The 16,582-nt window shown below is 32.9% G+C and overlaps 1 protein-coding gene and 3 non-coding genes across 5 annotated transcripts; 1 reads left to right on the top strand and 3 right to left on the bottom strand.

Moving 5' to 3' along the window:
* The first annotated feature begins 968 nt into the window (after window positions 1–968).
* LOC121248605 (nucleobase-ascorbate transporter 1-like) lies at window positions 969–8,521 on the top strand. 2 transcript variants are annotated; one of them, XM_041147116.1, is made up of 14 exons: window positions 969–1,226; window positions 3,810–3,907; window positions 4,316–4,491; window positions 5,100–5,234; window positions 5,327–5,473; window positions 5,851–5,910; window positions 5,999–6,186; window positions 6,273–6,369; window positions 6,543–6,629; window positions 6,897–6,955; window positions 7,050–7,141; window positions 7,532–7,609; window positions 7,687–7,847; window positions 8,039–8,521. In XM_041147116.1, exons 4-14 carry the CDS (start codon window positions 5,121–5,123, stop codon window positions 8,249–8,251), a joined length of 1,296 nt encoding a protein of 431 aa, XP_041003050.1. In that variant the 5' UTR covers window positions 969–1,226; window positions 3,810–3,907; window positions 4,316–4,491; window positions 5,100–5,120; the 3' UTR covers window positions 8,252–8,521. The 2 variants fall into 2 exon arrangements, with proteins under 2 accessions (XP_041003050.1, XP_041003052.1); XM_041147118.1 differs by having other exon boundaries at window positions 970–1,226; window positions 3,810–3,905; window positions 4,313–4,491; window positions 5,134–5,234; window positions 5,327–5,402.
* A 7,301-nt stretch (window positions 8,522–15,822) lies between these two features.
* Window positions 15,823–15,914, bottom strand: LOC121251273. Its single transcript, XR_005937943.1, has one exon. It is a non-coding gene; the product is annotated as a small nucleolar RNA snoR77Y (small nucleolar RNA).
* A 258-nt stretch (window positions 15,915–16,172) lies between these two features.
* Window positions 16,173–16,320, bottom strand: LOC121251286. Its single transcript, XR_005937954.1, has one exon. It is a non-coding gene; the product is annotated as a small nucleolar RNA snoR2/U65 (small nucleolar RNA).
* Window positions 16,321–16,513: 193 nt separating this feature from the next.
* LOC121251288 lies at window positions 16,514–16,582 on the bottom strand. The gene has a single exon (XR_005937956.1). It is a non-coding gene; the product is annotated as a small nucleolar RNA U49 (small nucleolar RNA).

The raw sequence follows: 16,582 nt of genomic DNA, 5'->3' as shown, positions 1-16,582 counted from the left end.
ATGTGACCCTGACATTGCAATTCAATGCCGATCAAATAAATACCAATGCAGACTACCCATGCACACAGCACAGTACAGCACAAACAGTGACAAAAACTCCTTTCTTTGTCTGACTCTTTGTTATCACTTTGGACTCTTTAATGACATTAATATCTAAAGTAGTAAAATAGATATAACGAACCCATAATAAAATAAAATAATATAAATTTTTTAATTATAAAATAGATATAAGGTGTCCAAAATAATATAAAGTTGATAGGAGAGGAGGATGGTGGGATTGTAAAATCTATTTATGGATTTAAATGGGGGGAAAATCGTCGGTGGAGCCAGTCCTTTTGATTTGTACCACAAAAACACTGTTAATGTGACAACATTGTTCTATGTTTTGAGTACTAAAGTTGTCAGGTTGATACGCTTCGAAATTCCAATGTCTCTTATGATTTGGCAACAAATTAATTAACGAATTATTGTTATAATTATTATATCCCTACACTTTAAATTGTCCTTTGGAATAAATCATCTGCGGGACACCACACGTTTGAAGTAATGAGGTGATACAATAGTATTAAACAAGGAGAATAATAGTATTCCTTGTTTAATATATATATATATATATATAAATATTTTATATATATATATGGTAATGATACGGCACTATTTGACTTATTGACTCTTTTGACCCAAAAAAAAAAGAAAAAATTATATTTATCATTCTAACTCTCATTATTCTCTCATCATCTCATGATGTAGTATTAGATGATAAGTTTACATTAGATGATAAGTTTAATAAATAATTTTTAATCATTTAATATCACATCAGAGGATGATAGAAGTTGAGATGATTAGTAGTATTATTAAAAAAAAAAATATCACCACAATGGCTTACGTTGTAAATATAACAAGAAAAGAGGGTACTTAATTGAGGATTCGAAACACACTAAAAAAAACTGGCTCATGGAATCGACGAGAGTCTATTTGCTTTGCATATTTTCCTTTTGTGTTTTGCTGCTTTTATTGTTCGCTTTATATCTGTGTACTTCTGCTTTTCTGCTTGCTGCTGCTGCTGCTGCTTCTTCTTCTTCTTCTTCTTCGTTTATCTTTGCTTTCGCATGTGAGTTTGTTCAAGCTCTTTTCAGAACCTTCAACAATGGCAGCAAACATTATTCACCCTCCCATGGAACAACTCCAAGACCTTGAGTACTGTATAGACTCTAACCCTCCGTGGGGTATGCTCTCTCTCTCTCTCTCTCTCTCTCTCTCTGTATGTCAATATTTTTTTTATTGGTGTCTTTTTTTTTCCTTCTTTTTTTTTTTTTTTTTTTTTTTTTTTTTTTTTGTCAAGGCACTGTGAGAGTGAAATGGGCTTGTTGCTCTTCATTGATCAGCAAATAAGTTTCAATGTCTCTTTCCACTTTTCTTCTGTTTTCTAGCTTAAGGTTTTTGCTGAGATATTCTGTGGAAGAGAAATGGACATCTGGGTCTAGAAGTAGTGCGGTTTTGCTATACTAGTGGCTGACAGTACCGTGGGGATCACCTGTATCTCTGCAAATAGATATCGAGGGACTGTGGTATTCAAACTTTATCCCATTGAAGGAGAATATACAAAGAGTCATATACACACATTATACATACGCATATATATATATATATATATCTATCAAAATCCTAAAAGCAAAATTTTGTGTTGGTTTGAGCTTGATGGTAAATACCTAGCTGTTGATAGAGATTTTTTTTCTTTTTTCTCTGGATGAATGTTGACTTGGTGAGAGACATTGGGAAGACCATGCTTTAGCTTTTATCATCGAGGATTGATGAAAAAAATTTGAAATTTGAACGCTTATGATATTGACTAGTACGGCTCTTTTTTTTTTCTGTTTTTAAAGAAGTTCTGGGAAACGTTAAGGCAAGAAGAATAAATGAAAATCTTTGAAATGTAACAGTGAGTTGGGATTCAAGCAGATATTGTGACACTCAAGCGTTTTGTGTTCTATGTACCTTTCATAGGACTTCGCAAATATTAAACATGAGTCCTTCTACTCATCATCCCTACACTACACACCACACATGATTTTTTTATTTTTTTTACTTTTTTCCCTTACCAAATGTGTGGAGTATGGATGATGAATAGAATAATTCCTTTAGTTTAGCAAGAATCAAACAAAAATAAAAATCAAGTGTGGTGTGTGGTGTAGAGATGATGAGTAGAATTTTTCATTAAACATAGTGTCCATAGTCATTGCGGGTCCACAACTTTCCAAATAAAGGACCTAATGGCATGTTATGATATAAAATAAATAATAAAATTTACCTCTTCCTATTAGCTTAGAACAAGTGGTAATTTCACATGATATTAGAGCAAAGGTCTTTAGTTCGAACCCTGACTCTACACTCTATCCCATTTAATTAAATATTTCATGTTTTGGGTCATCTATTGAAGAGGAGTTTAGCCCACACGTGAGAGGGAGTGTTAAGATATAAAATAAATAATAAAATCTATCTCTTCTCATCAGCTTAAGCTTTTGGGACAAGTGGTGATTTCACAAACATAATTAGTAATGTATACTCTTTTACCATTCAGAGCAAAGGTTCTGCTCTTGATTGTGGGATTGCTGACAAGATTAACTCATAGGGGTGGCATTTGTGACGAGCAAAGGTTTTGCTCACTTGTGGGTTGCTGACAAGAAAACCTATAGGTTTGCAGTCGTAACGTCTCATAATTTGATCTCCAGTAACTGATTTCATATGCTTTGAATGATCTCAAAGATTTTTTGACATATACATTAAGCTGAAAATGTAGTTTAGCCATGCACATGTTTGTGATCATGCCATTGATATGGTTGCATTACATTTTCAGTCACAGAAGGATCGTTGTGCCATCGATATTATGTAATGTCCCGGATTGCATGATTGTAGAAAGGTGGAGAATGAGATCCATATTGCTCGGGAGGGAGAAGTTCAAGTCGTTTATAATGGTTCTTAGATGCTCCATTTGTAACATTGAGTAATCTTTTTGGAGTATGGGCCAAACAATATGGATAATATCCATATTAGTAAAAATAAGATAGATTTAAGAAATAGGAAGAACTTTCAAATTTAGGATTTTCTCTGACTAAGGCAGTCTCATTTTACTTTGAATGCTTTACCGACATTGCTCGATAGCTTAGGTATGTGGATTAGGAGATAGGCTTTCAGCTGGATATTGAGCACCGCAAATGTGTTTTTTTTTATTGGCACCGGGTGTCAAGAAATAGTCCCGGCTAATCCTAGGGGTGCACGAGCCCTCAACAATGAGTTTTCCGCAAGTGCACTGCAAAAAAATAGGTGATAAATACTCGTTTGCTCCCAAGTCCAACTGCTCTACAGTCTATAAAAAAGCTATACAGGCATTCAGTTTTTTTTTTTTTTTTTATCGGTAATCAAGAAGTTTTATTCATAAGAATAGGCAAAGCCCAAGTATACAGGCATTCAATTAACAGTCTCTACAGGCATTCAGTTATTAGTGCCTAATGATCTACTCCAGTTGGTGTTCAATATTGGTGTTATAATATAATAATCCTTCAAAAATTGTGCCTGCTGTAGGTTTTCCTTTTGAAACCGAGCTAGAAAACTTAGCTTCATGATTCACTATACTTGAGGATCTGCCTTAATTATAAGTTGACATTCTACGCAAATATGATCCCATGGGACTTAGAACAGCACTAATTTTTTACTTCAAAATCGAAATGTGAAATCTGTTATTCTCTCTTTAGGCAAGTTCAGATTGATTTTTATTCTTAAATCTTTTTTTCTTTTTTTTTTCTTTTTTGCAGCTGAAACCATCTTATTAGCATTTCAAAACTACATTCTAATGCTGGGCACAAGTGTTATGATCCCCACAATGCTCGTCCCTGCAATGGGTGGAAGTGATGTAAGTTGGTTTTCTTATAAACCACCTATACTACCTCAGTTAAGTTTCATGACCATGTTCATCTATGTTCAATTGATGTAGAAGGATTCTATACAGGCAGGTTATTATTTTTCCTGATTTACTTGAACTATGAAGGAAACTTAGGACCCACTAATTGTTGGGTCCCACTGGTAATTATATGTTAAAACGCTGCTTATAATGTTTTTTTAAGAGACCATTATTTTTCTTCCCTTTTCTCAAAGTTTACTATAGACTACACACTTGTAACAAGGTATGGTTGAATTTTGGCCTAAAGAAATTGGTAGCATTATTTAAGTATGGTAAATCAGGAGTTCTTTTATCTAATCCTTCGTTTTTTTTTTTTGTTTTTTTTTTTTTCCCTTTAACAATTTTCTTGCTCACAACCAGGGGAGAAAGCACGAGTTATACAGACTCTCCTCTTTGTGGCTGGCATTAACACACTTCTGCAAGCACTCTTTGGAACTCGGTTGCCAGCAGTTGTTGGAGGCTCCTTTGCTTATGTCATTCCCATAGCTTACATAGTAAGCGACTCCCAATTGCAACGGATTAGTGATCCTCATGAAGTAAGTCATCCAGTCTTCCCCTTCTCTGTATTAGCAGGTTGTTTGGAGATCACATTAAATGTTTCAGAGTTTATTCTATAGCATTCAGATAAACTAAATTGATTGAAGAAGAATTTCAATGTTGATAAAGCTGGAGGTTTATTATTGTCTTCCAACCTGGACCATCAGTAAGAAACCACTCTGGAATGGCCAGAGTTCTACTTTTTGTTGGACCTACTTCTTAAGGACATGCCTAGGCAGATTGTTTGTAAGAATGTAAGCTTCCTAGTACAAGTAGAAGAAAGGTTTTTCCATGATTTACCGAGACTGGCCTTTGAGAGGAAGAGGAAACATGGAGTTTCATTGCAAGCGTACTTTGCTCAATGGAGTCGCCACTTAAATGACATAAGTCATGTTAAAATGCATTATATGGGAGAGATTATTATAATTGCAAATGAGCAGGCATGATGCTATTCTTAAATCTTACTTTTAACACTATGAAAGGAATGAAATGATTTTATTTAACTGTGGTGTCCAAAATTCCCATAAATCCATAAGAGATCCCTCTCTGAAAGTCTGACTTTATTCCATTCTCAGAAATTTTACATATTAACTGTTTTATTTGGTAGGGTATTGAAAGAGATCTTCCCATGTGGTTTGCAGAGATTTATACAAACTATGCGAGCTATCCAAGGAGCTCTAATTGTAGCCTCGAGCATACAAATAGTCTTGGGTTACAGCCAACTTTGGGGCCTCTTTTCACGGTAAGAAGATAGCCCTCAAAATTGTGATGAACTCATTAAACTACTCGCTCATAAGTATTTTACTTACTATATTGTAAGAGTTTTCTTTACAGATTCTTCAGTCCTCTTGGTATGGCACCTGTGGTTGCATTGGTTGGCTTAGGATTGTTTCAACGAGGATTTCCTGCGGTACGTATTGCTATGAGAAGGCCTTTAGGGTATTCAGTGGGTTCAGCCTCAAAGAGGAGTTTGCATTCAATGTAATAAGCAATTCTTGGGGCCAAAGTTCACTTCAAGATGATTGCAAGTACTAACCTCCAAGGCTCTATATTATAGTTTATCACAGATCATGTCATCCTTTCAGGAACTTCGGAACTAGAATTTTAAATCTTAGGTCTACCTTTTCATGAAGTATTATGCGATGTGTCAACTGGGACATATATCAACGCCAAAATCACTGAATCATAATCTGCTGAAAATTGAACTTCATTCCCCTTCATTGCTTAATGAGCACCATGCTCCTCTTATATGATTGTGCTCACTGTACCGGATGGAAAGCTAAATCTTCTTCTTTTTCATTACTGTTTCACCCTTTCTTTTATATTTATGTAACTAATTGCTGGAAGATCCTTTTCAGTTGGGCAATTGTGTGGAAATTGGTATACCAATGCTGTTGTTGATCATTGGATTGTCACTAGTAAGCACTTTAGTGTAATTCTTGGTTAATTCATTGCTATCTTGATAATTTCTTTCCTTCATTTTAGAATGGGTTGTATGATTTGCAGTATCTAAAGCATGTGAGGCCATTCAGAGATGTCCCTATTTTTGAACGATTCCCAGTGTTGGTATGCGTCACGATCATTTGGATCTATTCCCTTGTCTTGACTGCCAGTGGGGCTTATCAAGACAAGTCCCTTAGAACTCAAAGTAGTTGCCGCACGGACAGAGCTAATCTTATATCTACTGCCCCTTGGTAGTGTCAAAAACCAACTCTGGTTTCTCTCAAGTCATGCTATGTTCTTTTTTTTCCTCTGGTTTTGAAATTTATTGTGATTGTAGGTTCAAGCTCCCATACCCTCTGCAGTGGGGTCCACCAACATTTTCAGCTGGTCATTCGTTTGCTATGATGTCTGCGGTCCTTGTTTCAATGGTTGAGGTATGTATTTACTCATGCATGCCTAAATTGCTATCAAACTAATGGTCCACTATATCCCTTCCTAGGAAGGGACTAATTATGTAATCAGTTCTTTTGGTTGTCTTCTTTGTTATGTGGCTCAACACGTCCAGTTTCATTAGTTACCTTTTTCTAACTTGTATATTCAATGGCAGTCAACTGGTGCATACAAGGCAACATCTAGGTTGGCAATTGCTACTCCTCCTCCTGCTTATGTATTGAGCCGTGGCATTGGTTGGCAAGTAAGCTGTTTTGACACATCTGTGACACCTTGTTGTGGATGCACTTCTCCCTGAGTTGGATTCTTATCATTCAAGATATTCAAGTAGATTTTCTTCATTGGGTCACCCATCTTCTTATACAACACATTTTAAATTGCACACATCAGGCACAGTTTTCATGGTCACATGTAGCTTTGGATGTTCAGTTTATTAAGTTGAATTTTATTCAGTTCCACCATTTCATTTCTTTGAGAGGGCTGAATAGTTTTGGTTTCTTATTTTTGGCAGGGAATAGGAATCTTGCTTGATGGTCTGTTTGGAACGGGCACTGGTTCTACTGTTTCTGTGTAAGACACTCCTAGATGAGCCTTAGTTGCTGGCTTGTGTTATGTTCCTTTGTGTACGCATATAATTTGACAGGAATCATGATCGCTTTTTCAGGGAAAATGCTGGGCTCCTTGGATTAACTCGGGTTGGAAGTCGCAGAGTAGTTGAAATTTCTGCTGGCTTCATGATATTCTTCTCTACCCTAGGTTGGTATTATCCTTTTGAACAAAGCAATTTGGGCATGGTTGAATGGAAAGCACTTCCTGATTGTTTGCTCTTTCAATTCATCGGCACATAAGGGCTTTTGTTTTGAGAACTCACATTATACATGCCAAGTGGTGAAAATTCATTTTCCACTTATCTGTTCAGACTAGAATTGAAAATTTTCAGTTTTTTTTTCATTTCTAAGATTAGTTGGGACTTTGTTCTGAGATAACCGGTGCCAAAAACAGAAGTCTTTCTCATTTCCTCCCTCTTATCAATAATAAATTCTTCTTTTTGAGCTCACATAATTCTCTAGTTGTCAGCTTTTAATGTTTCCCAATAGCCATCGAGAAAATTTTCTGAATGGTTCATTTGCTCCTTCGTGTTTGCAGGAAAATTTGGAGCTGTGTTTGCATCTATACCCTTCCCAATATTTGCTGCATTGTACTGTGTTCTCTTTGGGCTTGTGGGTATGTCATTGGTAAACTCAGTTTTCTACTTTTGGATCGTCAGTGTCTTCACAATAGTTTGTTTCTTTGTATTTCAGCTTCGGTTGGATTATCATTTCTTCAATTCACAAACATGAATTGCATGAGAAATCTCATCATTACTGGGCTTTCACTGTTCCTTGGGATATCTGTCCCTCAGTTTTTCAATGAATATTGGAATCCTTCACGACATGGTCTGGTTCATACAAACGCTGGATGGGTGAGTAAATTCTCAACATAAACTAATAGCCTAGTGATTATTATCTAAAAGGAAAATGATTTATACAGTCAGAGTCAAGAGTGTACAAATCTCGCATACTCCTTTTAAAAAGAAACCCACATGAAAAAATCAAACTTTTAATTGGCTACTAGAGATTATCGTTATGATTGTGAAACATGACCTCATTGCAGTTCAATGCATTTATCAATACGGTATTCTCGTCTCCTCCAACGGTGGGTTTGATAGTGGCAGTGTTTCTGGACAACACGTTAGAAGTAGACAAGTCAAAGACAGATAGAGGAATGACATGGTGGGGGAAGTTCAGAAGCTTTAGAGGTGATAACAGAAATGAAGAGTTCTACACTTTGCCATTCAATCTCAATAGGTTTTTCCCACCAACTTAGCCAATGTTCAGAGAGAGCCAGCAAGCAAATCGAGCTAATTAATTAATTGATGCCTGCTGCACTGCACTGCACTGCACTGCACCGCAATTAATTTAACATGATTTTTGTGCCTTTTGTAACTCCAAGATCATCATGACAAATGTCTTGGCAAATTCTAGCTATCACAGTATTTTTGTGGGCCAAATCTCGTAAAATGGTCCGGATTTGAATTTCTGTTCATCATTTGATCCATGCTTAGATGCAATAAGAAGGGAAATTGGTTCTCTCTCTCTTTTTGGGTTTGAGTTGATTGTCTAATTTCAGCATTTATCCACACCATCTATAACATTCAAATGATACAATTTGATTTGTAACATTCTAGTTTTAAAAATTCAAATCAAATTATGTTATATAAGTATTTTAATTGAAATGCTACCCAAAGTAAAGTTAGTAAAATCTCTAAGACTATTATTCCATTCAAAAATGTATATTTCATATTAAATTTGATAGCCTCGTCCGAGAATTCCCCAAACTGATTCGGAGGAAAGCCAAGCCCAATAGACAGACGAACTTAATGATTAGCCCACCAAATTTAACCATAACATTCGAAGAATTAATTATCAAAAATAAATTACCCAAAATCTTTTTTTTTTTTTTTAAAGGATTAAAAAAAAAGGATTAACATATTTTCCTGGGTTTTCTTCAAAAGAAAAAATTGTGGCTTTCAAAAATCTTAGCAATTACGAGTGTTTGAAAAAATACAAAAAATATTAAAAAAAAAAAAGGCAAATACAATATATATATATATATATATATGTATATACACACAATGCCAGGAGACTGAAAATGGTGCCCCCATTGTACCATGTGTGCAATTGTATTTTTTTTTCAAACATTTTAAAAGAGAAATAAATAAATTAACTAATAGTCATTTCCGTAACCATTAAAAAAAAATATAGAACTGATCAAATTAGAGGTGCTACCCACCCATGCGAGGGTGGGCTAACCCTTCCCCCCACCTCGCCCCCGCACCCCACCATAGGAAGGTAGGAGTGGACACCTCATCTGCCCCACCCCCCGCCCACTCCAATAGTACCCATGGCCCACTAGGCCTAAAAACTGTTTTGAGTCTAAAAGTGAAAAAAAAAATACATTTCTTAAACCGAATTGTCACATAATTTAAATTGTAAATTTAAATTTGTAAACCTAACCATAATTTAAAAACTAATAACATAGTTTTTAAATTATTGGTGCATATGATGTGTTATTGCAGCATAGTATGACATTTATATAGAATACCAGAGTAATAAAAGAATCTCACTTAAGCAATGTGGAAATCAGTATTCATACACACTAATCACATTAGTGAATCTCACATTACTTAAATAAGAATCTTGTATTACTTTAATCTCCTATATAAAGGAGGAGGCGGAGGCAATGATTCAAAAAACTAATACCATAAATTTATATAAATATGTAATTCCTAGCGAGAGATGGGAGTAGGGCAAGGCCCCACTGGGTCAGCCTGCTCCCACCCCAATTGGGATTTCTCCTTATGGGCAGGGTTGCACACTTTGTCCAGGCGAGGGCGAGGCCAAATGGCAGGGTACAAGCCCTCACTGCCCTCCCTTAGATCAAATTGGGAACACCGCGTTCAGTCCCCTACCATTTTACAATATATATATATATATAGGGGTCAACGACGGCCCACACCTCGCTACCCCGGTGGGGCAAGCAACCCCTCCCTCCCATGCAAGGGCGAGGGCCCCCTTCGCCTCCCACTCCGCCTACTTATATATATTTATGAGAATTTTAATTACAAAGAAATTATACAAAATAACTCACAAATTGATATGGTTTGATATAATACGTCAAATTGTAAAGTTACTTTTATTATAAAATAGATTTAACGAATCAAATGAGCCACATTAGTTTATAAATTTATTTGTCTCTTTGTATATGTAGCACTTGTCTATATTTATAAATATATGTTATTAGTTTTACCATATAAAATATAGTATTTTTGGTCGTCCAAGAATAATTTTTACGCAACATTATAAACTTACACAAAGTATTTGTGTAATTTATATTTTGTAGTGCATATTTTGTATAAATTAGTGTGGCCAAATGTGATATTTATATAAGATGTCACACAATACAAATATCTCACTTAGGTAATGTGAAACTATTGTATTGTATTAACCTACTATATAAAAGTCACATTACATCACACTATAGCTTCTACAAAACATGTACTAGAGAATTTAAAAATTATGTTATTATTTTTTAAATTATGATAATATTTACAAGTTTAAATTTATAATTTAGATTAAAAAACATTAGTCTTTTTTTTTTTTAATAAGTAAAAACATTAGTCACTTTTAGGTCCATGAATAATTTTGGTTCAGTGTGGAGGCAAGGCAGATGACGGATGGTAAAAACCAACACCCCACTCCTGCAGGATGGTGAAAACACGCAGCCCGCCCCTGCAGGATTGTGATAACCCGCACCCCGCCGGGCTGGATGTGGGAAAGGGGCTACCCCTGCATGGGCTGATAGCATCCTTTTATATATATATATATATATATATGAAAAATGATTTCCACAACATTTTACACACATAAATTCTAAATGAGAAATAGTTTTAAAAAATAACTTATAATAGTAGCATCACTTTACAAAAATATTCTAATATTAAAATATTATTATAAAATATATTATATAATTATCATTATTATATATATGTATATAGAAAAATACTTAATTTCTCCCTCATTTTGCCCTAATCTTGACCTATATACGAAAAATTATTTACACAATATTTTACGTGTTCTAAATGAGAAATATTTTTTGGAAAATAACTTATAATAGTAGCATCACTTTACAAAAATATTTTAATCTTAAAATATTATTATGAAATATATTGTATAATGTTATGTGAGCATTATTATTAGGAATGGCAATATATGACACGACCTATTAACCCAACACGAACACGATACGATAAAAGCGGGTTAAGATTTATCCTTAACGGGTTCGAATCAAAACGGATTGACCCGTTAAACCACGATAGCTTAACGGGTTAATAACAGGTCAACCCGTTTTGACTCGTTATAACCCGTTATGACCTGTTAAAAAAGTTTAAGTTACAATTATACTTTTATACCTAAGAAATAAAATTGTTGAGATATTAATTTCGATATTTTTATTGTTTGGATTGTAATTTTGGAGTTGTAATTAATTTTATATTTTTTTTATAAATATTGTAATTTTAACATTTATATAAAATTATACTAAACGTAATTAGATTAAACAGATTAATTTTGAGTTTATTCAACTCATTTACATAAACAGGTCAAAACAGGTTGACACGACACGACCCGTTATGTTAATGGATCGTGTTAGGATTTGAGATTTTGATACGATAAATTTAACTGGTCATATTAGAGTTTACCTGTATAGTATAATATACATATCTTGACACGACACGAACACGATCCGTTAATACGATTTGACACCCCTAATTATTATTCTATATATATAGAAAAAAATGTTTATTTTGCTTTATTTACTCCCTCATTTTGCTCCCAATTTTGCTACACAACCTCCATCACATTCCACACTATATATTTTTTAAAATTTTTTAATTTTTTTTAATTTTTTTTGAGTTTATTATTTTTAAATTATTTCAAATTTTCTATTCATTATTCATATAATAAATATTTGATAAAAGAAAAAAATAATAATAATTTAAAAAAAATATGAAGTGTGGTGAAGTATAGAGTGTCAAGAAGTTGTGAAGATTTATTCTTTTGCCCCTAACCTTGACCACTTATGCATTCTAATTTTTTTTCGTAATAATTAAGAAAGTAACTACTATTTTATGTATTTTTAAAAAATATTTAAAAATGTTTTAAAAATATTTAAAAGAAAAATAAATAAAAGTACAATTGCCCTAAATACACACAACGGTAAATACTGAACGACCAAAGAACATCATCCATATCTTATATATAATAAGTGTCAATAAGCAGGTGTCATCCATATCTTTTTTCCAATTTTATCCTCAATTTTCAATTCATTTTACTAGCATGTCCTTCACTTTTCTTACGTTCTGCTTTCCACTTTTTTTAATTTTTATTTTATCACCGCTTGGACCACCGCTTGCACCGAATGCTTTAAAGTATAAAATCGAATTTCTTTTGCCTCTTCCTATAAAAACGTCGATCCTTTTGGTTTCAAGTTCTTATTTTTTGCACCACCGCTTGCACCGAATGTTTAGAGTATAAGATCAATTTATTTTTTCCGCTTCATGTGAAAACAATGATTTTATCAAATTGTGATTTCCTTTTTGTTTCCCACCGCTTCCGCAACTCTTATAGGATTCTATTTTTTTTCCATCGTTTTCTGGTTTCCGCAGCTTCTGTAGATTTCTATTCCAGTTGTTATCTATAATTTTTTTTTTTTATCACCGTCTGCACCGAGTGAATTTAAGAATAAAATCTAAATAAATTTTTTTATCACTACCTGCACCGAGTGGATTTAAGAATAAAATCAAGTCTTTTTTACCGCTTCCTATAAAAGCCTCGATCTTCAAATTTTGATTTCCTTTTGTTTTCCACCGCTTCCGAAGCTCTCCACCACTTTCAAAGATATTATCGGATTCTATTTTTAATCTGTTTTTCACCGCTTTCACCGCTTGCGACTTAGTATAAAAGTGATTGTCATCCTTCAATTCCTCCAAATTTGGTTCTCTGCTTGTCAATCTCTGCAAAGCGTGGTATGCTTTCTTCTACTTCTTCTTGCCAGTTAAATATTTTTAGTCTGAATAATCTTCTCCCTCTGCTCTGTGAAACCGCTATGTTATTCTGCTGCTAGGCCGGAGACCTTGACATTGGCCATGCGGCCCCCAACGATGCCGTCACGCTCAAAGAATCTGATAGAGAGGGGATTGACCATAGAGAATAACGAATAAAAATGAAATCCAATACTTCACTTCGTATATGGAGGACGAGATGGGTGGAGAGGCAGACGATGAGTCTCCTAACTCCGCTAGAGAGTTTGAACCCATGTGATGGCCAACAATGCGGTTTGTGGAAGCTGGAGGTTGGGGAGAGCAGAAGAGGAGCAGGGAATGATCTGGACCCTCCACTCTCACAATGGAAACGTACTGGACACTTACATAGAGTTTTTACCTTCTGTGTGTTTCTGACGCTGCAAATGTGGGTGGTTGGTCTAGGTTTACTAATGGGTCTTCCAATTTGCTTTCATAAGAGGTTCTGAGTTCGGACGGTTCGATAAGGGTACGTTTTAGTTTCTTATGGCTATGGATTAAGGTTACTGTGTTGTGTGTCAAAGTCAATAATAGTAGACAAAGACGAGGGGCATTTTGTAAAGATGGATTTAGGTCATACATCACACTGTGAGGCTGTGACTCCACTACAGCGAGCGAAATTTTTTCTAGAAACAATAAAAAGTGATCCTATTTAGGAATTCGAGGATCTCAAGACATGTGAATGTACGCTTGTAGACCAGTTTGCCCCGTGGCTAAAAGAGGTCACGTTTTGCTGGAATAGAGTGTATTGATCATGCGTGGAGTATTTGTTTTTTGATGGTTTACTTTAATGATGACTTGAACTTGAATTGGATAGCAAGTCAAATCAAAGATTTTAAATTTTTTGAACTCGCATGTAAGATGCATGTAAATAAGAATTTTTAATGGATTTACTTTGTTGAATATAAATATGTAAGGAGAGAGTTTTGTTAATGCAGGATTGAGAGTTGAGATGAGAATTTTATATTTTATTTAAAAATTTATTTTGTTTGATTTATAAATTTATTTTAATTTATTATTATAATTTTTTTAAATTTTAATATAAAATATAATAAATAATTTAGTTTTTTTAAATCTTAAAATAATAATATTATTAAAAAATAATATTCTGATAATATTTTATCATCTCAATTCAACTCAATTTAGTTCAACATCTAAATACAACCTAAAATATTATGTCTTAATATTATTATTGTTTTGAAATTTAAAAAAGTTAAATTGAAATTTGAAAAAGTTGAATTGTTTATTATATTTTGTATGAGGATTTGAAAAATGTGTAACAATGAGATGAGATGAGTTCAACACCTCGTTTGTATTCAAAACTCACCTCAATTCATCTCATCTCATCATTATAATTTTCTCAAATTTTCACATAAAATACAATAAATAATTCAACTTTTATTCTACTATTCATAAACCATCTCAATCTATTTTGTATTTTGTCTTGTGCTCCAAACTAGCCTGAGATAAAATTTTATAAAAACTAATTGGAAGAGAAAAAGAGTTAAGAAAAAATTATAAAATTAAAATATTTTTAGAATATAATTTTAGAATACAATTTTTGTTTTGATATTCAAATAAGTGAATTGTTTTTTTACTTTTTATTTAAAATTTATTATTTTAAAAATTTTATATTTTAATTATGTTTGAAAACGAAATGAAATAAGATACAATGAGATAATATAAAAATTTTGAAATGAAATTTATTTTCAAGTAGACATTTATTTGAAAATAAGTAAGGGGATGAACAGTTTTCTCATCAATTACACCTCTTTTTTTTTTTTTTTTAAGATTCTCTCTTCCTTTTACTCTTTTGCCGATTAAGGTGAGGTTGAATATTGTGATTTTTTTTTTTTTTTTTTGAGATAGGTTGAATTTTAAATTGAGATAAAAGTTAAAAGTTAAATAAAATATTATTTTTTAATATTAATATTATTTTAAAATTTTAAAAATTTATTATATTTTTTATAAAAATTTAAAAAAATTATAATGATCTAATGAAATTAATTGCAACAAATTGTGTTTTGAGATTAGTTGCAACAAAACAACTGAATATGAAAAAATGAGAATGTTTTATGTTATAGTTGCAAAAAAATAGAGACTTAACAATTAAGGTGAACTGTATTTAGAAATGAATGATAATAGCACATCAACTCTAATAGTCACTTTTGGATCTGCAATCATTAATATTTTGTAAATAGTATATATGATATTTTTTATGAACAATAAGAAAATTTAAAATATAGTTAAAACTATTACATTTCATAATTATATATATTAATCTATTTTTTATTATTACATATTTTTACAGAAATTTCTTATTTTTAAAAATACTTTTTTATATTTATGCAATTAGGCACTGCCCTTTACTAGTGTATATATATATATATATAAAAGACGATACTACTATAGTGCTCAGTATGTACAGCTAGGCGTGCCCCTAGTCCATTTATACTTTTTTAATTTTTTTCTTTTTCTTTCAAATATTTTTTAAACATCTTTAAATTTTTTTAAAAAATACATCAATTTAGTAAGAATTAATCTACCTATCAACTATTATTCACTATCCCACATCTTATACTTTATAAAAAATAATTACAATTATATAAATATAAATAGTAACTAATATATAACAAAACTCATATATTAATAATCACTTTCTTAACTATTAAAAAAATAAAATACAAAAGCAGTGAAATTAAGATACAAACTCAAGCAGACGATATGTCATTTTTCTATATATAAGAACATTATTCGTAAGAAGCCTCAGACAGAGCCAGTCAAAATTTTGACATCAAAATAAATTCAGCCGGTAATTCCAACTAAAAATAGACAAATCATCATCGGCTTCATAAGAACATAACTATTACTAATAAAAACTGAAATTTTAATATATATATATATTTACATATATTAAAGAAATAATTTATACAAATTACAAATAGGCACACAAGTCTTTATAAAAAAAATAGAGTCTACTCTAAAGAAGTGTAAAAAAAATTATTTTTTATTAATAAAATCTATTTTTCTACAAATAAATTGAATGAAACTTGTCTATTTCTAACTTATATCTATCGTTTATATATATATAAATAAACATATTGAGAAAAATGTAATCGTATAAATCGGCTCCATAGACCAACGGTATCAGATCCACAGATTCCTATCAGCATACGAAACATGGAATCACTCTCGGTCCAATCATAGCATCGCCGGTCACCGCCATTTACAGCTACCGGCGACGTGGCATCGGACCCTAAATAAGTAAAAATAAAAATAAAGCATAAATTAAATGGACCCTTCAGAGACCCGTTTCAAATCAAACACACACACAGAGTGAGGGAGGACCGCACGATCCCGACCGATGAGCGACGCCATACAACGCCGTACCGAAGAGGAAACGGGTATGATGTACCGTCACCGGTGGATGGGAAGCATGGAGTTTTCCCCAAGCTGTGTGCTGATTAAAGTGTCATACGGCACTTCCTATCAATTTCGGGAATTCTTCCTCATCGGGA

This window comes from Juglans microcarpa x Juglans regia, chromosome 2D (assembly GCF_004785595.1).
Source record: "Juglans microcarpa x Juglans regia isolate MS1-56 chromosome 2D, Jm3101_v1.0, whole genome shotgun sequence".
In the NCBI taxonomy this organism is placed as follows: Eukaryota; Viridiplantae; Streptophyta; class Magnoliopsida; order Fagales; family Juglandaceae; genus Juglans; species Juglans microcarpa x Juglans regia.
This window is presented reverse-complemented; position numbering and strand designations above follow the sequence as displayed.